The 23,918-nt window shown below is 38.8% G+C and overlaps 1 protein-coding gene across 6 annotated transcripts in view; it reads left to right on the top strand.

Annotated features, from left to right (window-relative positions):
- Positions 1-20,837, top strand: part of SRPK1 (SRSF protein kinase 1) — an 81,201-nt gene extending 60,364 nt beyond the window's left edge. The window contains exons 12-17 of one of the 6 annotated variants that reach the window (XM_060162691.1): positions 246-346; positions 6,037-6,111; positions 7,529-7,636; positions 12,148-12,217; positions 16,764-16,856; positions 18,358-20,837. In XM_060162691.1, the coding sequence (XP_060018674.1) occupies positions 246-346; positions 6,037-6,111; positions 7,529-7,636; positions 12,148-12,217; positions 16,764-16,856; positions 18,358-18,542 (632 nt within the window). In that variant the 3' untranslated portion in view covers positions 18,543-20,837. The other 5 variants (XM_060162690.1, XM_060162692.1, XM_060162694.1 and 2 more) reach the window with 5 other exon arrangements.
- Positions 20,838-23,918: the final 3,081 nt, after the last annotated feature.

The following is a 23,918-nucleotide window of genomic DNA, read 5'->3' as shown; positions in this document are numbered from 1 at the left end:
TAAATGTGTAGCTCAGTTTGATTTTTATTGGTTAAACAGTGAGTATACAGCATTTTACTTGTTGCTGTGAAGGCAGAGGTTTTAATTCTGGGAAGTCAGGGTGTTGCTTTACTTGGTTTATTTTAGAAAATTTATTGTAGGTTGCCAGTTGGGGACCTGGGTGAATTACTTCGTAGAGTTTCATTAACCTTTGGTTATTTCTGTGTTCATTGAACAGTCTTATTGATGATACCTGTTGTCTATAGGAAAATCCACTGCTGGAAATTTTCTTGTTAATCCCCTTGAGCCAAAAAATGCAGAAAAGCTCCAAGTGAAGATTGCTGATCTTGGAAATGCCTGTTGGGTGGTAAGTGAAACTTGTCTCAGTCTTTTGAAGTGACTGGGGATAGATGAGAACTTGGACTTAGTTGTGCTAAAAGAAGAAAACATCTGCAGTTCTATACCCAAATTGCCAGTTAACATTTTAGTGAACTTTTTTTTACTTTTTCTTTTAACCATTTACACGAGTAGAGAGAATGGTATGATCCTGCCCCTATTCCAGGTACCTGTCACCCAGATTCAGTAATGTCAACTCCTGGCCGGTTTTGTTTTATCTATATCCTCATTGACTTTCATACTGTCAATACCCACGTTCATACTTTCCCCTATTTTTAAAATCAGCATCTAACTTATTAATTGTAACCTTTTAATTCATTTAATATATTTCGAACACTTTGTCAACCAGAAATTTACATCAAATTCAGTTGGTTATGTGATATTTGCCAGTATACTATAACCTTTACATACTCTTGACAGTTCTTTGTGATGAACATCTTTGCTCATGAGTCTTTTGAAGTTGACCTTAGGATGTCCTAGACATGAAATTACTAAGTCAGAAGTTGGGTACTTTTTTTAAAGGAGGTTTTTGACATATAGTGTCATATTAATACTGTTGTTTACCTAGTTAAGAATGCTTTTTGTGGTTTTTTTGTTTGTTTGTTTGTTTTGCGGTACGCGGGCCTCTCACTGTTGTGGCCTCTCCCGTTGTGAAGCACAGGCTCCGGACGTGCAGGCTCAGCGGCCATGGCTCACGGGCCCAGCCGCTCCGCAGCATGTGGGATCCTCCCAGACCGGGGCACGAACCCGTGTCCCCTGCATCGGCAGGCAGACTCTCAACCACTGCACCACCAGGGAAGCCCTTTTGTGTTATTTTTAATGAATATCTTTAAAAAATCTACAATAGAATGATTTGCACATAAATGATACTATTCAAAGAGCTGTATGCTTTGTAAACAGGGATATTGGAGACAGTTTGAGGCAAAATCCACTTTAATAGGTCTTAGGCTTACTTTTGTACTTCAAATTCCCTATTCCACATGACATCCTATATCTAGTGGTTCATAACCTAGAAGGATCTCACTTTCAATATCGATTCTAGAATATTGTGATAACTTTGTGGAAAAACTGAAGTCAGTGCTTAGCACTGACTGATAGAAATGTAGAAAAGCTTTTCAAGGAATTAGAATTATTTCACCACGCCACCAGACAGTCCAGGCCACCATATATTTTCACCTGGGTGAGTTAACATTAGCCTCCTCACTTCTCTCTTCTGTTGTCCTTCCCTCTTACTGACTGTTCTCAACATAGCTCTCAGAGTGATCCTTTTAAATGCAAGTCACGTCAGATATTCTTAAAACCTTGTGGTGGCTTCCTTCAGAATGAGTGCCAAAGTCCCTACCATGGCCCACACACCACCAAGCAAAAAACACTTATTATTTCTTCTGCCTGGAATTCTCTTCCCAAGATAATGTGTATAATTCACTCCTTCATTTTCTTCAAGTTCCTATTGAGATGTCATCTTACCCAGGGAGATCTTCCCCTGAACACCTAACATACAGTAATTAGCAAATCACCACTCTTTACACCCATTTTCTTTTTCTTCCTCTCCTCCCTCAATTCTTTTTTCTCCACAACACTTAACCCAATCTGATACTAGATATTTGTTTGTTTAATATCCCTCTCGCTATAATGTATGTCCCATCACAGCAGAGATTTTTTTCATTCACTGCTGTATCTATGGTACTTAGATCAGTGCCTGATATATAGGAGGTGCTCATTAAATATTCAAGTAAAACAATTACAGAGGAAAATATTGCCTCTGTAACAAATATCACATGGTATAAACTTCAAACGTTTGTCAGTTTTCTGCTCACATCACGTTTCAACCTCCTTTGCCTTTGTGTTTGGAACACCTTCCTTCATGCCTGCGTATGCATTTGGCGTACTCTGCTTTATTTGGGTGCAGTCTTTCCTGTCATTTTTACTACAACAGAATTAATCTCTCTCTCTTCAACTCTCTCTCTCTCTTCAACTATATACATTTTTTAATGGGTCTCTGTGCTAAAATGACTTTACATTCTTCTCATCCATTTATTCATTCAGCAAATATATTGGTACATATTCTGACCTGGGCACTAGGACAGTGGTGAACTGGACATGGCTGCCTTGTCCTGCTGGATCTTGGTCTAATCTCACATCTTGTTGGTCTCTTAAGCACAGCAGCATGTGGTATTTGGTAATGGAATTTTACATGATTTTCAAAGAGTTTGATTTTTTCAAATATTATACTTTTGCTCATCAGTTATGCACATGCATATATAGTTTAGGGACACTTACATAGATTTTGATTCAAAAGTCTGTCCCCCCTCCCTTTGCCAATTTGTCACTCCCCACATGAGGGTATTTACCTTCGCATTGCTAATAAATAAATTGGGTATATTGCTTCCAATTCTTTTTTTTCAGTTTTAGGTATTTCTGCCTTTTCGAAAGTAGGACTTATCTACCACTACAACTATCCCCTATCTTGTCAATTTAATATGACTTGGCTAAATGACTCCATGTTTACATTATTAGGACTCTAACGCTGTCTTCAGCTGAACTAAGCATATATTGTGGTATGATTCCTTTTCCCTTTCTGCCTAACACTGTGTTTCATTTGCTTAGTTGTCTTTGTATTACTTATCACTTAATTCCACCCCACACTTTGATCCAGTGCTATGATTACACTTTAATACACATGGATACCTTGGGTATTGTTTCAACTTCTTCTTCCTAAAGAGCTCTATCCTGGAACCTGTGCTCTGCTAATTTGTGTTCATCTCTTGGGTTGCCCTGTAGCTTGCTGCATCACTGACACTTGGGATTTCCTTTCATAAATGTCCTGGAGATTATTTTTATATCCCGTTTCCTGTCTCTCTGATCTTCTTTCTTGGTTTACTCCATCATGGTTTTTGTTTGTTTGTTGTTTGTTTGCTTGTTTTAATATCTTTATTGGAATATAATTGCTTTACAATGGTGTATTAGTTTCTGCTTTATATCAAAGTGAATCAGCTATACCTATACATATATCCCCATATCTCCTCCCTCTTGCATCTGCTACCCTCCCTATTTTGTATGTTTGTTTGAAGTATATACAACTTCTAGTAGCTTCCTCAGAAAGGGTGTGTGTGATTGAGGGAGTGGGCATGCTTGTATGTCTAATAATGTCTTTATTCTGTTTTTACACTCAGTTGGCTGCATGTAAAATTCTAGGTTGAAAATCATTTTCCCTCAGAATGTTTGTCATTGCTCCATTGTTTTCTAGTTTCCTGTCTTATTGCTGCTAAAAGACCAAAGTCATTCTGATTCTTGGACCTTTGTATGAAGCCTTTTCCCCTGTGAAAGTCTGCAGGATCATTTCACAGCGATGTGCCTCATGAGGTCTGTTTTCATCGATTAGCTAAGGGACCCAGTGTGCACTTTCAGTATTGAAACTCTGGTTCTTTGGTTTTGATTCTTTCTTGATTTTTTTTCTCTTTTTTAATTCTCTAGCTCTGAAATCTCATTATTCAAATGTTAGATTTATGCAGGTTCTCTCATTTTCTTTCTCTCCTATTTTCTAGATTTTTCTTCTTGCTTATTTTCTGGGAGATTTCTCAGCTTGTTCTTTTAAGCCTTATTTTTTCTTATTTCTCCTATTATATCCTTACTTTCCAAGAGTTCTTTGGTTCCCTGATTATCTCTGAGAGGATATTGATTATTTTTTCATTTTTGACACTTTCTTCTTCTTTTTTTTTAAATATTCATTTTATCAACCTGTAATTCACAAGTGTCTTTTTTTTTTTTTTTGTCTGAATTGGGTCTTCGTTGCTGCATGCAGGCTTTGTCTAGTTGCGGTGAACAGGGGCTACTCTTTGTTGTGGTGCGGTGGCTTCTCTTGTTGCAGAGCACAGGCTCTAGGCGTGTGGGCTTCAGTAGTTGAGGCACGTAGGCTCAGTAGTTGTGGCTCACGGGCTCTAGAGCACAGGCTCAGTAGTTGTGGCGCACAGGCTTAGTTGCTCCACGGCATGTGGGATATTCCCAGACCAGGGATTGAACCCATGTCGCCTGCATCGGCAAGTGGATACTTAACCACTGCGCCATCAGGGAAGTCCTCTACTTCTTTACATAGTGTCTCTTGCCTTCTTTGTTCAGGATCATTAAACAAAAAACTGACCATATGAGTGGAGTGCCAGAAAGCTGTTTGGAAGCTTTGTGCCTGGGTGGTTCTTGTTGACTGTCATTCACTATAAAATGGTTTGTCTGAGCTATTTCATTTCATCCTCAGATGTCAGGGTCTTGGATTGGTCATACTTCCTGCAGAAAACTTACAGTCTTCCTCAGATCTCTTACCTGGGGAGTGAATGCCTGGCTGCTAGTGTTTTGGAAACTGAGTTAAGCAAGAAAACTGGGGTTCAACATGCAATTTACATGTAGTCACTTAATTTCCCTGTTTTCAGGATAGTACTCTCCCCTCAACCATGCCGAGCATCCTCCAGAAACTGTCTTACCCACTCCAGAGAAACCCTCTAAGTGTCTGTCAGGCCAGGGAAAGGCTGTTATACTGCATCATGCCCTGTGTTCTGGAGCTCTCTTTCTTTAAAAGATATTCTAAAGCAGATTTCTGGAGTACCCTCCCCGCTACTTCCAGAGATACCTGATACCACCGAATCCTGAGCCTTGGGAGGACTACTGTGGAATACCTCACACTGCTTCTCCGCTTTCACCAGTGGCTTATTATTCAGCTTTCCTGGATCCATTAAGACACTTGCCAGTTATCTCTCTGCTTTCCAGCTTCTAAATAGTATTGCTCTGACTCCTTTGTCTTCTCTTTGTCAGTTTATGCTTTAAAAATTAACGCTGGGGGGCTTCCCTGGTGGCGCAGTGGTTGGGAGTCCGTCTGCCGATGCAGGGGACACGGGTTCGTGCCCCGGTCTGGGAGGATCCCGCGTGCCGCGGAGCGGCTGGGACCGTGGGCCGTGGCCGCTGGGCCTGTGTGTCCGGAGCCTGTGCTCCGCGGTGGGAGAGGCCACAGCGGTGAGAGGCCTGCGTACTGCAAAAAAAAATAAAATAAAATAACGCTGGGGCTTCCCTGGTGGCGCAGTGGTTGAGAGTTCGCCTGCCGATGCAAGGGACACGGGTTCGTGCCCTGGTCCGGGAAGATCCCACATGCCGTGGAGCGGCTGGGCCCGTGAGCCATGGCCGCTGAGCCTGCGCGTCCGGAGCCTGTGCTCTGCAACGGGAGAGGCCACAACAGTGAGAGGTCCGCGTACCGCAAAAAAAAAAAAAAAAATTAACGCTGGATTCGCTACAAAAGTGGAGTTTCAGGAGTGAGTGGATGTGTATGTTTCCAATCCACCTTCTTTACTTTTGCTGATTCTTGACCTCATTTACAGTGTATTTGTAAGGCAGTAGTGAGGCATGATGAGTAAAGACAACTCCCTTGAACAGCATGTTCATTTTTCTAACTGTATCACCTGCAGTACATTTCCATTTCAAACTCAGTATCTGAACCCATTGTTTTCCTGTAAAACCACTTCCCTCTCTAAGTCTCTCCATCCGTGTTTTTGTCGACAGCCTCTACCACAGAGTTCTTTTTGACTCTTCCTCCTTGTCTCCCACTTGAATTGAATTTTTAAATTGTGCTCATTCTTTCTGTGAATGTCCTTGGTTTTAACTCTTCCTTCCCTATTTCCACAGCCATTGTTCAGATGTTCATTACTAAGCCTAGATCTGGCCACAAACCAGAAGATTACTGGAATGGTGTTCTCAGAGGTCCTATCAGTCTTCTTACAGTACACTGTCCTGTTTACTAACGTGCAGTGGTGTTCTCTTGTCTGCCAAATGAAATTGAAACTCTTCAACCTAGCAGTTAGCTATGTTTGGCTTTAGCAAATGTCTTTCTGTGCCTTTATTTATGATGTTCCCTCCACCTGAAGTACTTTTTGTTCTTTTGCAAACTTAGTCCAGTACCCTGTGGAGCTCTGGTCAATGCTGGTTTTTCTACCTGAAGGTTTCTCTGCCTAATTTCTCCTGTTCACAAATGCTGTTCCTTGTTTTTTTGTTTGTTTGTTTTTTAAAATTTTAATAGGATTAGAAAATCATCTTTCACACTACATGTTTTAATATTTTCTGAATCTTGTTTCCTGTGTATGACTCATTTGAAGCTTCTTTTTTCTGTATTATTTTTTATTACGGAAAATTTCAAACCTATACAAAAGTAAAGAGTGGAATGATCTCCCCTGCTGTTATACTAGTGTCACCCAGCAATTATCAACTCATTGCCTGTTTTTCACCTATATCCCCACCCTGACACCCACTCGAGATCATTTTGAAGTATATCCCAGGCATCTTATTTTCATTTGTAAATATGGCTTTCTAAAAAATGATTCTTTTAGGTAACCATGACACCATTGTTAACACCTAAAAAGGTTGACAGTTAACTAATATCAAATATTCAGTCAGTTTTGCCAGTTATCTCATAAACATTCCTCTAATTTTGTTGGTTTAGAACAAGATCCAAATAAAATCCATGAATGCCAGACTGGGTACTGTGTCTCTTAAGTTGCTTTTATATAGAGGTTTTCCCTTTCTTTCCCATACATGTGTTAAAGAAACGTTTTGCTGATTGCATCCCCATGGTGCTTAACATGGTCTCTGTTTCCCCAAGATTCGTATTTGATATTTTTGGAGGAGTAAGGGAGGCAAAAGAGAATGAGAGCAAGAAGTCTTTATATAGGTGGTGTTTATAAGGTTCTTAAAACTTGAAACTTACATCTTTTATTCTCCTATAATGAGCACACAGCAAGAAGAGTTTGAACTGAACCTAAATTTGTATCATTTATTTGTTGAAATACAAGTTATTAATTTTAGACAAATGAACAACTTAATTTTTGTTTGGGGTAATAGTTTTCCATTTCTTAAAAAGCGATTGTTATTCCCTAACCTGTGTATCTATATTAAGTTCAGACTCATGTTTAGAGAAATAATTTGGAGTAGACAGCATATAAAGAAAAGTGCTGTTTGGAGCTAATAACGTCTAAATGATACTTAAGAAATTAGCCACATGGGAATTTTGGTTTGGGGAAAGCTTCGGTGAACGTATTTTAATCTCCATCATTAAGCAGTCATGACTTGTTACTTTTTAGAATAAAGGAATTTTTAAATACTGTTTCTTTCTTCATTTACTCAGCACAAACATTTCACTGAAGATATTCAGACAAGGCAGTATCGCTCCTTGGAAGTTCTGATAGGATCTGGCTATAATACCCCTGCTGATATTTGGAGCACAGCGTGCATGGTAATGTTTTTCCCATTGACTTTAACTTGTTACGTGGTAATTTGCTAATTTCAGTAGACCAGTGGATTAACAAACAGAAAAGGATTTTTTTTCTGACTCATCACTGGCACTCTGAATCCTGTGTCTGGAGAGGTCTGAATTTAAAAGCTTAGTTACAAACATCTGACATTCCGTTCGGTTCCTGCCAAATTCCTGTTAGGTGAAGGAACCAAATGTTTCCTACTACAGATTGGGGTTGCGGGGCAGCTAAAAACAACTGCTCAGACACGGTGCTGCTTTTGATGAGGAGAAGTTACTCTTACCCTTGCCCTCAGCTCTGATCTATTTTCAGATTAGGGAAAACCCTGGAAACTGCTTCATTCTGTACAGTTTAGCAGTCACTCAGCCGTCTTTGCACCTCACAGGATATGAAGCTCAGTCATCCATGGATTCATAAGTTGCTGCTTTGACCTTGTCAGGCAACTACTCAAGTAGTCAGACTTAGTTGATATTAAATGACTTTCCACAGATAGCCTCATGTTGGAACATATTATATTGTTTCCTGAAGTGGAGTGTACTCTTCAATTTGTAATTGTGGATTTACTTTTTTCTCTTCCACTCATTTTAAGTACTGGCAGGAACCATGTCTATAATGTATAGCTAAGTATCTGGTGCAGGGCCTGGGACATTTTGAGGGGGTGCAATGCACTGCTAATGCTAACTTCCTGGAGTTATCACAGACTTCACAGATTAAAGGCATAGTTTTCCACAAGACTACCCTCACTTCAGACACCAGCTGCAAGCTCTGGGGTCCACAGGCCACCTGCACCTCCTGACCATCTGGCTACAAATTGGGAGTTTCCATTGTCCTTTCAGATTCAGTAGTTTGCTAGAATGACTCACACAACTCAGGGAAGTTCTAAAACATTTCAGTTTTGATATAAAGGTTACAAATCAGGACCAGCCAAATGAAGACATGCATACAGTGAGGTCTGAGAGTGGACCAAAGGTTAAGCTTCTGTGTTCTTAGGACACATCAGTTTCCTGGTACGTCAGTGTGTATCACCAACCAGGGAAGTTCACCCAAGCTTTAGGTGCCCAAAGTTTTTACTGAGATTTCGTTACTTGGGCATGATTTATTGAATGGTCATGTGGTTGAACTCAGTCTCCAGCCCCCTTCCCTTCCTGAGAGGTTGGGAGGTCAGTTTTGACAACACTCAGCCCAAAACCTCAACCCTCTAATTGCACAGTTGGTCTTGTCCAACTTGGTGGCATATCCAACCCCCCTCTTGAAACTGTGTCTAGGGGCCCACTATGAGTCACCTCATCAGTATAAACTTAAGTGTGGTCCGAAGGGGCCCACCATGAATAACAAAAGGCGCGTTTATCACTTGGAAAGCCCAAGAGTTGAGAGGCTTCCTCCCGGGAAACAGGAACAAGATCAAACAAATTCTTTAGTATACAATAATACTTAATAAATGTTTGTGGACCATCAAATGAGTGAACTAAATCAGAAACATATTAAACTGTCATTTCAATTAACATTTAGTATTTATAATCAACTTTGGGGAAAACTTAAAAGAGAAAGGACAGACTAGAAGCCCCAACCTGTTTTGTGTCATAGATTTCTTTGACGCCCACATTCCTGAAAACCTTTGTCTTCCAAAGATAATAAAGTTTAAACCATGTTGTTAATATGGCATGACCTTCTAAATTATTTTGTTATGGCATGTCTGTGGTCTTTTAAGGGGGAGGGCTGTCTAAATTGAAGATGATTTGGTATTGTGTGCACAAGATGAAAGAACATTGGAAGAAAATCTTCTTTCTTGCCATACTTTAAAGCTTTGTGTTGAGGAATCTGATTTGGATTGAGTTGGTAGAGGAAATAACTGATAGAGATGCCGCCATACAAAATACAGCTAGTTTGTAGGTGGCATCTGATTTATTATGATGTGGTTCTTAGTAGTGGGTTAATTGAGGGCAGTAGGTCCTGCTTGCTATGTAACATAGTATGTACAGTGTCAGGCTTAAGAAGGCAAAAAGGCAAAAAAGATGAAAGGGGGGTGGATTAACCTTGGCCCCTCTTTGGACCAGCTCATGTGCAGGAATTTTTTTGACCAAAGGAGGGAAAGCACTTACCTGACTTGAGACAATATCATGAAAACTTGAGGCCCATTTGTTCCCCCAAATTTCTCTCATTTTGCTAATAGATGTAGAAAACGTGCTTTAAATTTCACCATACTCAGAGAATAAAAATAAATCTTGGAATATCAGAAGTGCCTGGAGAGATGGAGCATCCTTCATCTAGTACAATTAATTGATGGAAAGATTGGGACCCTTTCTGAGGTAAAAAGGCAAGTTGAGAGATTGCCTGCCACTTCAGTGATTGAGACTACAAAGTTAGAAGGAAAGTTATAAGAAGGGAATGCTCTGTGAAGAGCATTAAGAATTAATAAAGAATAGATGTTTTAAAATTCTCCAAACGTTCTGTGGATTTTGACAAGTTTGTAATGACATGTGTCTACTACCATAGTATCATACAGCATAGTTTCACTGCCCTAAGAATCCTCTGTGCTCTGTCTCTTCATCCATCTGCACCCCCTGCCAACCCCTGGCCACCACTGATGTTTTTATTGTCTCTATAGTTTTGCCTTTTCCAGAATGTCATAGTTAGAATCATACAGTATAATTCAGTTTAGCTTTTTTTCACTTTGTAATATCATTTATGGTTCCTCCATGTCTTTTTATGACTTGATAGCTCATTCCTTTTTGTCACTGAATAATATTCCATTATCTGGATGTACCAGCACACTGGATTTATCATACCTTCCCTGATTTTGCCTCTGTCTGTTAGCATGACCCTGACTGACGTAAAATAGGCCCTGTGGTCAGTGTGAGACAAGCACAGGAGTGGGCACCAGGAGCCGTGGATTCTAGGATGGACTTGGCCTTTCTGTTCTGGTCAGTTTTCTCATCTGTAAAGGAAAGATGTTTAACTAGGTGTTTTGTAATCTAGAGTTTCTACTAGTTTTCATTTCTGATGTTGTGATCTTTCGGTTTGGTTTGGTTTTTTTACTGTTATTTATAAAATTGTAACTACTAGCAACTACCTTATGTTCCAAAAATAAAGTTCTTTTAGAGAACTTTAGGTAACGAGTTGTAAGTATCTAGGTGGAAAATTTTAGAATATTTTAAACTTTTAGAAAACTATCTACTTTTTTTTTTTAGCTTTAATATCTTCACTGAATCCCCTACTATGAGATGGAAAAATTAAAGTACTGGTTTCAGAAGAGACTGACAGACTTTGATGAATAAGAATCACAAATTGTTTCTGTTCTGCTTTGAGACCGTAAACCTCAGGATAATTAGAGGGTGAAACAGGTATCTGTTCTATCAGTGTAGTTCAGTTTCATAACAAACTGCTAGCATGTAAAACAAGCTATGCCTAGCAAGAAGCCACAGCATCTCTGACATTTTAGAGACAATCCTGAAACTTCTGCTTTTGTGGCCTTGCTCTGGGTAGTGGTACAGCCCAAGTTATACATTTTTTGAGAAAGACTATTCTATCGTAACACTGGCAAACCACCAAGACCTAGATAGACATGGGTCTGAATTGAGAATGTGCCCCAACTAAATCCACTCCACAGTTCTTGAGATTGTCTGGGCTGGTTAGTACCATTGAGTCAACCAAAACTGACCCATGGCTAGCAGTTGACTTATAACTATACTTTTTATATCAATAAGGTCCTTTTTAAAACTGCTGTTAAATTACTTGGTTTAATTTTAGTCAGTGAAAAATTAATACAACCCCATCAATCACACGCTGTCCTTCTGTACTGGTTGACACTTATTCCTCAGGAAATCACTTTTTCAGTCCCTCTCAAACACTGTTTACAAGACATTTTCTTGTTATAGGGGACTTGTGCCTTTTCCTGGTTGGTGGATGCTAACCTGCTGGTCAATATGAGTAGCTCCTGACTCCATTTATACTTAATCTTTTTCTGTAAACCTAGGAATTGGGGACTCTCTATCTGGGACAGTGCTTTTCCAAAGCAAAACTTTAAAAATGTACTTTTTATCAAACACTGAAGAGTCATAGGTAGAAAAATGTCTGAATTTTTTTGGGTTTGATTTTAGATACAGAATGTTAATTTCTAGCCATGTGAAGTTATAAGTTATTCATGTTTATCTCATTAATAATTTAATAACTTAGAATCACCTTAGATATGCCCCTCTCTGAGCAAAAAGAGAAACTTAAGAGAGCTGAATTACTGATTGAAGGATTGGGGTGTACAGGGCTTGGAATAATCCACATATTGATATTAACTGAGTTTTTGCAGTTTTCCTGCTCCATTTTATTAAGGTACAGGTGTGAAAGGAAAGCTTTTTAGGAATAATCTTAGAGAATTTTTTAAATAATCATTTGCAGGTTTTCCAAGAAGAAAAAATTACTTAAAATTGAGCCAAATAGCAGTAAATTTCCCAAACGTCTTTCTTTTTTATGCTTTCATAAGCTTTCCTCTTTTTCTTAGGCCTTTGAACTGGCCACAGGCGACTATTTATTTGAACCTCATTCAGGGGAAGAGTACACTCGAGATGAAGGTAAGTCCCCTCAACCAAGGATGTCTGTGCACGGTGGCTAATGTAATTTGCTAGTACTGAAGAGCCTTAGTCTTCTTAGTGTGCTAAGTATATATAAGTCCCAGAAAAGATAGAAATATAAGATATTTTATGTTAAGTATTAGGTATCCTAGATATTTTATAATAGATATTAAAGAATTCTATATAAGAATTAGAGAAAAGGCCACAGTTGGTTAAACTAAAACTTGTATTGGGTTGGCCAAAAAGTGCCTTGAGTTTTTAAGTAAAAATAAAAGACTCATTTTCACCAAGAACTTTATTGAACAACGTACTCACCCTTTTGTTCCACTACCTTCTGCCATTTTTCAGGCAACTTCATAATTCCATTTTCCCAAAACTTTTATCTTTTTGAGTAAAGAACTGTTCCAGGTGTCTTCCAGGGGATTGAAATTTTTTCCATTAGGAGAATTTTGTAAAGATTGAAATAAATGGAAATCTGAAGGTGCAATGTCTGGTGAATACGGCAGTTGAATCAGAACTTCCAGCCAAGCTGTAACATTTTTTGCCTGGTCATCAGAGAAACATGTGGTCTTGCGTTATCTTGATGGAAGATTATACATTTTCTGTTGACTAATTCTGGACATTTTTCATCAAGTGCTGCTTTCAGTTGGTCTAATTGGGAGCAGTACTTGTTGAAATTAATCGTTTCGTTTTCTGGAAGGAGCTCATAATAGAGGACACCCTTCCAATCCCACCATGTACACAACATTACCGTCTTTGGATGAAGACCAGCCTTTGGTGTGATTGGTGGTGGTTCATTTCACTTGCCCCACGATCTCTTCTGTTCCACATTATTGTACAGTATCCACTTTTCATCGCCCGTCACAATTCGTTTTAAAAATGGAACATTTTCATTACATTTAAGTAGAAAAATCGCATGCAGAAATACGGTCAAGAAGGTTTTTTTCGCTTAACTTACGTGGAACCCAAACATCAAAGCGATTAACATAACCTAGCTGGTGCAAATGATTTTCAGCGCTTGGTTTGGATATTTTGAGTATGTCACCTGTCTCCTGCGTGGTATAACATTGATTGTTCTCAGTGTTTCGATTGATCGTTATCAACTTCAACTGGTCTACCCGACCGTGGAGCATTATCCAGCGAGAAATCTCCAACATGAAACTTTGCAAACCACTTTTGACACATTTGTCAGTCACAGTACCTTCTGCATACACTGCACAAATCTTTTTTTGCGTTTCAGTTGTGTTTTTAACCTTTCTTGAAATAATAAAGCATAATATGCCGAAAATGTTGCTTTTTTCACAAAAATTCACCAATTTTGATGTCTTTTTTTAAAACACACACTGATAAGACAAGCTGTCACATACAATCTAACAAAATTGTTTTGAATGAAGTTAAAGACACGTAAGTGCTACTAGAGCCATCTTACGTCATAACCCGAAGGAACCTTTTGGCCAAACCAATATTTGCCAGGTTTCTTATAAAACATCTAGTCATTTTCCTTCCTGTGTAAATCAGTGATTCATTCTTTACCCAGTTTGGATCTGCCTGTTCATCAACTTGTTGCCCAGTTATGCTTGCAACTTTATTTGGAAGTCGATTTTATCAGATACACACTACTTGAATGCAGAGAATATATCCTATTTGTCTATATAAATTGTACAACATTCAGCATTCTTTTTGCTCCTTTCTGAAAATTAAAGCTGTATTTTTCTTTTTAAATGATACTAACATTTGGATTCCATTTTAAAACAAAATATTATTGGTTTATATTTTGCAATACCAGTGGGAAAAGCCCAAGGCGTCAGATGTTCTGAGAGGCTGTGAAAGCAGACAACTAAATGTGTGATGATTTTTTAAAAATCATAGTGGCATTCAAGTAACTAGATGAAATAATAATGTGAATAAGAAAACTTTATTAAAGGAATGTTTTACCTTCTTTATTATACAGTTTTGGCGCTTTTGTTTTCAGGATTAATGGGGATTACTTTGAGAGAGCACTACCAGTGTACCCTCCCGATGCAGAAAATATATCTTTTACTTTCTGTGCTTTCCTTGATTCTTGGGGAAATCAGGTTCTGCTTTATGGAACCAACAGTGCTATTTCTCAAACTGGTCCCCTGGGATGTCAAAAGGCAATGTTAGTAAGGCCTGCTGATATTCCTAATAAGTACCGTTTGAAAAATGCTCTGCTAACTAATCACCATAGCCATATGCCTGTTTTAGTGGGTACAGTTTGGACATGTTTTCTGTATATAAGCCCCTTTTACTGTAATTACTACCTGTGTACACACTTGATTTTTCCCTGTTATCTGCTTGCTTTTTTCTGGGTTATAAGTTTGGGGCTGTAGACTTAACATCGTTTTAGAAATGCCCTATCAAATCTGTTTGCAAGGGTAATTAACTTTTTTCTCTTTATTTCCCTGGATTCCCTATAAATAGTGTGTGGTACAGACTCATATAGTGGCTAGAATTACATTGTACAGGATCTTATGCTACCAAACCTGAAAATTGAAATGTATATGAAAAGACTCAAGTAAGGGAAAAGGGAGAACCAGTTACCCTAGACATTTATATCCTAATTTATTCCCTCCTATTCCAGCCCTTAGATAAAACCTCAGATTACTACTGTTTGGCCCATAGGAGCAGGAAAAAGCAAACCCTATCCCCTGGCTAGTATATGCATAGTGTTACAAGTCCTGGTAAGACTGGGGCCTAAGTAGCGTGTCCTCTGTTATTAGGGACATTCCACAACCCTAAATCTTGGAATAATAGTTGATAATTTTGCCTGTCAGATATATTAATCCTATGATTAATTGATAAGCCAGAGATAGGTTGCTGGAATTTAAAGTAATATAACAATTTTAAGGGAAAAATAATTCCTTGGTAGGAAAAATATTAAAAGAACCAATACTTTACTTGGAAGTTTACAGGAAGACAAATTATAGTCTCATTTATAATTAATTTATACAAAGATATTTACTTGCAGATCCTGCCTAAAATTGGCAGAAATTTTTTGGCAGCCAAATACTTGTTACCAAACCATAAATTCAGTAAAAACTGCCCAAAAGTTATAGTGAATTCATAAAGTTCTTCTAAAATGACACCACTGAGTCCTTTACATGAGAAATAGATGTGACCTGAAACCTTCACAAATTCCCAGATAAGTGTATGTCTCTAGCATATGATTTTACCCTAAGATACATTATTGGAAGTTTTAAGTGATTGCTTTTGACCTGGATTCTGTAACTACAGGATTAAAGTCATTTTTAAAGCTGTTTTGTGGCTAGGAGCCATCACTTTTTAAAGCCTCTTCATATTTTTACTTTTTGTCACCTGCAGAAAAAGGTAATAGACCTGTCTATAGGTGTGGATGCTGGCTGGTCCCAAGCTCGTCTGCTGGTGGCAGACTGCCCACCTCCCTGGCAGTGCTCACAGTCCATATGCCTGCCGTGACAGTTACAAGACACTACATGATGTAAACATTTTAGTGGCCAAAGATAGTCAAGTAGCTATACTTTAAATGTTTGTGCTCATTTTTTCTTTAATAATGTGATTTTTTAAATTAAAAAACAGACAAAACGAAAAAACATCTGGACTAGACATGATACGATAGGGGTTTTCATTTTGAGTTCTAGCTCTTATTGGCCTTGTGGCTTTAAGTATGCCGTTCTCCCAGAGGTTCCACTTTTCACCTTTAAAATGGGGTATTAAATTTTGGCCTGTTTTACAGGGTAATTGTGAAAACTCGATCATATGTGAGTGCTTTGTCATGAACATTCTTAAAGTGATATTATTACTCTGTGAAGCCCAGAGCACTATTATAAATAAATGTCTGTCCTAGAATGTCTAAAGCATATTGCTACACTCTTGTAGCTTAGCTGAAAAACCCACCTGGACCTAGATATAGACAAAATAGAAATAAAATATTATAGATAAGCCTCCAAACTCCAGAATGGGACTTGCCAACTACTATCAAGTGACAAACCACCGGAAATAATTCTTGGCCTTCCCAGGCTTCCCTTGAGTATCCTCGGTTTTATTTGTACTTACTTTTAAACAGGTAGTTCTTGAAAAAGCTATTCATAGAAAAACCTCTTTTACAGCTTGTCCTTGATCCTGTTCTTCTTACCCTTCTATTTTAGACCACATTGCGCACATTATAGAGCTGATAGGCAGAATTCCAAGACGGTTTGCCCTCAGTGGGAAATATTCACAGGACTTCTTCAATCGCAGAGGTAGTATTGTTAACATGAGTTTTCATCTAGGCCCCAGGGATGCAACTTCAGGAAGCAGAGCATTCACACCAAGATTGTTTTTACTTACCACTCAAGTCCCACTGGAGTGGGTACCTGATTTTTAATGGTTTTCTGGATTCTCCATTAGATGGATAGAGTCCTCTTCTTCCCATTTAGGACAGAAAGCAAGCTGAAATGCTTTATAAAGAGGTGTGCATGCTACTCTTTCTGCCAATATCTAGAACTGCATTTGTTACCCCTGTTATGTATATCTTTTTTCCCCCTCTTGAAATGTTTGAAACATACAGATCACATTGCATTGATCATAGAACTTCTGGGGAAGGTGCCTCGCAAGCTCATTGTGGCAGGAAAATATTCCAAGGAATTTTTCACCAAAAAAGGTAAAATAAATGTGTTTGTTCCCAGACATTAAGGGGACAAAAGTGTTTAACAATGAAGAGGTAAGTACAGCTTGGGTACGTGTTCCCAACACATACAGAAGGATGGTCCTACCTTGAATGCTGAGCTGTGACTTAGCAGACCCTGGAGCTAGACTGCCCAGCTGCTCCACTGCTTATGTGGCCTTTGACACAACCTCAGTTTGCTGCTTTATAAATGGAGATTACTTCGTATTAAATTCGTTACTATGTGTATAGTAGCTGGCACATGGTTGATTACTCCTACTACAGGACTTCTGAAAAATGGGCAGATTTTGCTGAGGCAGTTCTATCAAAGGGCAAGTAGTTTCAGCTTTTTAAGGGCAGGACTACATCTCACCTTGTAGTCCGTGATACCTAACACAGTCACTTCAACACATCAGTCATATGAATTAACTTTATACTTTGAATTGCGTAAGTTATGTTATCACTTATTAGTGAAGAAAACACAAGATAAAACTCTCACCTCAAATTTTTGCCTAGATAATATATGTTGGCGTATTTAAATACGAATTTCTTATGCATTCTAAATATATTTAAAAGCTTAAGTATGAAACCCTGACCTAGAAGGGACTAGAAAACTGTCTGGACTTTTTTCCATGGTTCCCTTTTTCCTCACAACCTCTACACTAGTGCTGAGAAAAACCATCTTTCTCAACACTTGACAGCAGGCATCCTCAGAAACATTTCTTAATGTTTTTCTTTGAGGCAGGAAAATGAAGTGCTTCATAGTTTCTTCCTTGTGTGCAAAGTCAAATTAATGGCATATACCAAGTAGGTAATTAGGCACTCACTGCCCACAGAAGAGACTTCAAATACGTGTCATGTAAGAAAAGAAATTTAAAGCAGCATTTACCTTAACAAGTCACTAATCATTGACTGTCTTTTTAAAAAAACATTGTTTCAAGGAGGCAAAAAGTAATGTTCCAGAATAGTACAGAGTGTGATGCAGCTGTATCTGAAAGTTTATTTGTTCTTTTAGTTTTGTTACTTTTATACATTTGACATAGTTTTAGCTCTTTGTTTTTTAATTACTGCCTTATTTCGAAGCAACATTTGCTAAACTATTGAGCCAAAAAAAGAGTACAAGCAAATTATTCTTGGTATGTGGTGATAAATTGCCTCTGAACACTGTATGAGACCATGCTGAGTATATAGGCATTTAATATTCATTTTAGTGAATACCTAGTTCCTGATAGGCCTGCCCAGTTTGATTGGGACAAAAAATCCTGGAATGGTGGAGAAAAAAATTATTTAAAATTTTTAGGCCCTCGTGAAAAATGGAGACTCTTCTTTCCAAGGAATGCATTAGAGAAGAGATGTGCTTTGTGAATGGAGAAGGATTAGATTCTGATGGCAAAATTTGATTCTTCATAGACTATCTGGATTAGTTCCTGCATTTCCACAAAAGGATCTTGTCACTTGTCAGTGTTGGTCAGTTTCTTTTGTACTCTCTTTACCTTAGGTGACCTGAAACACATCACGAAGCTGAAACCCTGGGGGCTTTTTGAGGTTCTGGTGGAGAAGTATGAATGGTCTCAGGAAGAGGCAGCTGGTTTCACAGATTTCTTACTGCCCATGTTGGAGTTGATCCCCGAGAAGAGGGCCACTGCCGCTGATTGTCTCCGGCACCCTTGGCTCAACTCCTAAGCCCCAGCCCAGCACTGCAGCAGAGATCACACGCTGGCCCTCTGCCCCTCCCCTCCAACCATTTCCCTCTTCCCTTTTCAGGGTGAAGCTCTTCCTTCAAGGGTTTCTAGGGTGTTTTTTGGTTTTTGTTGAATCCAACATGTTCATTTGGGTTTGCTTATTTGACCCTGTGGAGATCCCCCCACAGCCATTGGGCATCCTAGGTGAATTTGGCCTTGATTGGGCTCAGCCAAAGACTAATGGACTAAAATGTGAAACAGCCTCTCACCCCTGTACCCTTGTCTTTCCATTAGGACATCCTTTAAATTATAAGCATCCTTTTAAAAAGAGCTATGAAGATGTATGAGCTCATCCTTTTATTCACTGACTCTAAGAGTCAAATTTTCTAGTGCATATCCTATTGCCAGCATAAGGATGAGAAGGGGAAAGGTTATTACTTCTGTGTACAGCAGAGATATTAAACTTGCTGTATCCAGGCTGCATCATCTTCCTGGATTGTTTCTGTTGTTTTCTATGTTCACATTTTTTTCTGCGACTTTTAAACTGCTATCTTTTTAAATGAGCTGTATAAACACCGTATTTGGGTACCATTTTATCACTGTTCAAAGCACTGTCAAATTCCTTTCATCCTTTAATAACTCTAAGATCCTCGAATCTTCAGTCTGATTTTTGATGGAAACAAAAATGGAACCACTGACTAGTAGTTTCTTCAGAACCACATATATTCTGCAAACTGTCCTTTCCTATGTCTCTTCTGTACCCTACCAGCAGAGTTACTTTGATTGGCTGTTTGTTTTGTTTTTTAATCCCTGGCTGGCACTTTACTCATTGCACTTGAGTTTATTGCCCCATAACTAAAGAATTCAGGATGACTCTAGAAAGGAAAACTGGATTTCAGAGATTTCCCATCTGAGAAGCAACTGTCCTAGAGTTCTCGGTTCTTTTACAAACAGTCCCCAACTTTTATTTACAGCTTTTTCTTTACCTTGTCCAGAATTCAGCCTTAAAGCAGTTTCCCCCTACGGCTTTGCCTTTCTCATTTTCTCAGAGGCTTCAGTCAGGTCTTAAATGAAATCCCAGGATACAAGAACCAAGGGGAGGGGGGTGGGATGGCACTTTTTTTTTATTGTTTATTTTGAGGGTTGTAGGGGTTTTTTTCTCTTTTTGTTTGGTTTAAGGTTAGCCATTCTCTGCTGCTATTTCTTTGTATAATGTAAGTTTTAAATTTTGAGATGATTGAAATGTACTTGAGGCTTTTTTTTTTTTTTTTTAATGAGAAAAGGCGTTGTGAATATTATTTTAGGATGGGCCTCTCCTAGACTTGCCCTAGACATTACATATATTCCTCGGGTCATATTGAAAAGCAAAGAGGGACAGGATTGGGGTCACAGCTGCTTGTTCTGCACGGACCAAGTGGGCCTTGGGGATTACAGCATTCTCCAGAAGCGGCTACAGGACTGATTTACAGAAAGCTGAGGAGGTGCAACTTGAGGCTCTACTAGCAAAGCACCGATGAGACTGTTAGGTAGCCGACTTCCTTTACAGGAGATTGGAATCTAGATTCTGTCATTTATCTACCAACAAAGGCAAAGGAAAAAGTGGTGCAATTATGCAATCCATTTAACTCGTAAACATATTACCCTGAATAACTGGCCAGCCGTTCATCGATCCTTGATGGATAGTTCTGAAATCAGACATGTTCCTGTAGAAAGAATTTGAAGTGAGGCTGTTCTATGCACCTATCAAGAATAAAGAAAATAGATTGTATCAAACAACGGCAGGGAAAATCCTTCAGCAATTCTAATCCACTTTGGGTTTTCAGCGATATATACATCTAAAGCAATACCAGACTAGAACTGAATTCTTTTCTATGCTGTAAAATCACAATTGTGGAATTACAGGGATTCTGGTGATGACATTAAGGTGAACTAACCAAACACACACAAATAGAAGGCCCTGTTTTAACAACTGACATGAAGAGAAATTTTAATAAGAGAGAACCTGTAACTTTTTGGAAATGTTTTCCCACCAAACAAGGGCTTTTCCTCTATCACTTAAGGAGCCAGATGAATTAAAAGCCGTAGAAAGAGGCAGCTGTAGAATTTGATCTTCCAAGCACCCCATCTACCTTTCCTGAACTCAATCATAATGTCAAATTGCCAGGATCTCACTAAAGGATTTCTATTTGCTGTCAGTAAAAAATAAAACCCCAAACACATTTTTATTCTTTCTACTGGTTGCATTGTCTGTTTTCTTTGTAAATGCAGTACAATAAACAAATTATTTAATAACCTACATGTTTCCAGGAGATTTCTGTTTATTTGTTGCCCAGGTTGATCTGACCTAGCTTCAGAATGGAGGAAAGGATTGGTTGAGTTGCTTTTTGAATTTAAATATGCCATGAAACTGTGTAACTTAAACACATGCCATTTTGGGGGGTTTGTAGCTTTGCTTCTATCTTTAAATTGGGCGTGGGGTGGGATTTAACAAAGTACATTTTGGTAAATTCTAAGAAAATTGTTATTCCCTACATTTGATACCATTTTTGCAGTATTTGTGGGGGGTTTTCCCCCACAGATCACAAAGTGCAAAATGTCAAAAGTTTTGTGAACTCAAAGGCACTGGACTGATGACCACTGTTATACACAAGTTTTCATATACTTGTCTCATTCACCCCTCAGTATAAGTTCTTAGAAATGGAATGGCTGGGGCAGAGAGTAAGCACGTTTTTAAGGCTTTTAATAAATGTTGCCTAACTTACGTGGAAAACAGTTGGACTGTTTTGCTATGACCAACAGTGTTTGAATGGGCCTATTGTAATCTCACTCATTTTATTCCTAATAGCCAGTTTGATTGCCCCAAAAGGGGAATCTCTTGTTTTAATTTGCATATTAGATGACTAGTGAAGTCAAAAGCTTGTTTCATGGGTTTTATTGGCCATTTGTAGTTTTGGGTTATTAGCCTACAATTACCCATCTTTCTTTTGGCATGCTTCCCTATTTGATGATTTGGTAACATCTTTGTCATTTTTCCATCACATTTTCCAGTTTTTAATTTGCCTTTCATTTTTATTTGTGGTATTTCTGGGCTGTGCTGGGTCTTTGTTGCTGCACACAGGCATTTCTCTAGTTGCTGTGTGCAGGCTTCTCGTTGCGGAGCACGAGCTCTAGGTGCGCGGGCTCAGTAGTTGTGGCACGTGGGCCCTAGAGCGTGTGGGCTTAAGTAGTTGTGTGTGGGCTCTAGGGTGCATGGGCTTCAGTAGTTGTGGTGCACGGGCTCAGTAGTTGTGGCTTGCAGGCTCTAGAGCACAGGCTCAGTTGCTCCGTGGCATGTGGGATCTTCCCGGACCAGGGATCGAACCCATGTCCCCTGCATTGGCAGGCAAACTCTCAACCACTGTGCCACCAGGGAAGTTCCTATTTATGGTATTTTTAATGTTATTCATAAAAAGTCCTCCAGCCCTGAACTACATAAACTGGTTTTTTTCTGTTTGTTTTAATTGAGCCATGCTTAAGACATATGTAGTGTGTTCATACTGTAGTGTTGACTAGAATGTAACCTGTTTAAAAAAACAACCAAAAAAAATTAAATTGGAATTCATCAAACCAGTATGTTCATCAGACTGATGAACTTAGGCAGTTCCTCTAAGCTTTGTGTTAAATGTATGGACCTTGAACTCTGAGGGTTTTGGAAAACTTAAGTTCTAAGGGAGCTTGTAGCTATCTCAAAAGAACTGTCAAACTGAGGTGGGGTTACAGCCCTGAGTGTCCACAGGGAGACCATTTAGCTGCTCCAGAGCCTGCCCAGGTTACAAATCGACTTCATTACTGCTCATTCTTTTATTTTTGACGCCTGTAGAGTCTTCCAGTTTGGCCTTATAAGGAAAGTGATTTGCTCTTAGAGTATCACAAAAAATTGATGATTTATTGATAATAGAATCTGAACTTATATTTACTCTGTAAATAAGGTCTTAGGACACCAGAGAAGTTTCAACAGTCCTTTGTGTTTTGCCCACCAATTTGGTGCCGTTGGAGTTAGCAAAGCACTGATAATTTACAGCTCTTTCTCAGTCTACAAAGCAATATGAAAAGATAATATCTAAACTTATATAAAGATAATATATATGAATCTTGAGACCTACTGAGGAGGAAGTTTGTTTTTATGTCACTTTAGTCTTGTTTTTAAAAGGTGGAATTTTAAAACAAGTGATAAGCATTTGTCTTTTAAGTCCTTGTGCAAATATTTATCCACACCAAGTCCTTATGATATCAGAAATATCTCAGTTAAAAAAAAAAACCAATATTTGAGATCATTTTGTGTTTAGAAGTTTTAACTAAGTAAGTTTACATTAGTACTTACTCTGTTACTGACTGTACCACTCCTTGTAAAGGGATGAGGGTTTTCAATACATGGATGATCAGTCTGATTTTATATCCTCCCAGGTTCAATTTTTTATCATAATCTTCTCTTTTGTCCTTAATTCATATCTAGTTGTTGCCCATTATAATACAGTAACAAGCCTTGCCCTCCCATTTGGCAGAACTGGATTGGTATCAGTGTATCAGCTGCCTGCAGTTTGAGCTATGTTCATAGAAGTTGTGCCCTTAAGACATTTCATTGGTTGCTTTGGATTTACTAAATATAGAGGAAAGTATGGTCAGTGTTGGAAATTAGTGGACCCTACTATAAATACTTGAAGTTAGATAGCGAAAGTGGGGTGAGTTTGAGGGTTAGGGCCCTTCATCTTCATTTGTTACAAAACAAACATGTATCCATCAGCATGTACGGTTACTAGAATCTAATCTTTGTTCCAGTAAAGCATTCTAGTAAATGCCCATTTCAGCAGAAAATTAATTACAAATAACTATGAGAAACAACTTTTTAAAATACTCCAATGATTCTCACCTCCTGGTATTCACACACTTGTGCAATTCCCTCACCTTTAACGTGGGCTGGACTTTGTGGTGGTTCTAACAATCAGATTAAGGCAAAAGTAGCAGGATGTCACTTAGATTTGGTTACAAAGGGTGCTTCCGTCTGTGCACCTGCTCTTGCTCTGTCTTGGAAGACTTGTTCTGGGGAAGCAAGTTGCCAGGTGAATAGCCCTTTCGAGAGGCCCTCAGCCAGCAAGGAACTCAGGCCTTCGGCCCAACAACCTGTGAGAAGTTGAGTCCTGCAGACAACCACTGAGCTTGGAAGCAGATCCAACACCTTAATTGCAGCCCTGTGAGAAGCCTTGAGGCAGAGACACCTAGCTAAGCCTTGCTGATTCCTAACCCACAGAAACTGAAATGTTTTAAGCCACTGAGTCGAGGGGTAATTTGTTATGCAGCAACAGGTAACTAATACAGAGATGCAAGATAATGAAAGCATTTA

The sequence above is a fragment of the Lagenorhynchus albirostris genome, chromosome 10 (assembly GCF_949774975.1).
Source record: "Lagenorhynchus albirostris chromosome 10, mLagAlb1.1, whole genome shotgun sequence".
Lineage (NCBI taxonomy): Eukaryota > Metazoa > Chordata > Mammalia > Artiodactyla > Delphinidae > Lagenorhynchus > Lagenorhynchus albirostris.
The sequence above is the reverse complement of the archived record's forward strand: the minus strand, read 5'-3'. Positions and strand labels throughout refer to the sequence as shown.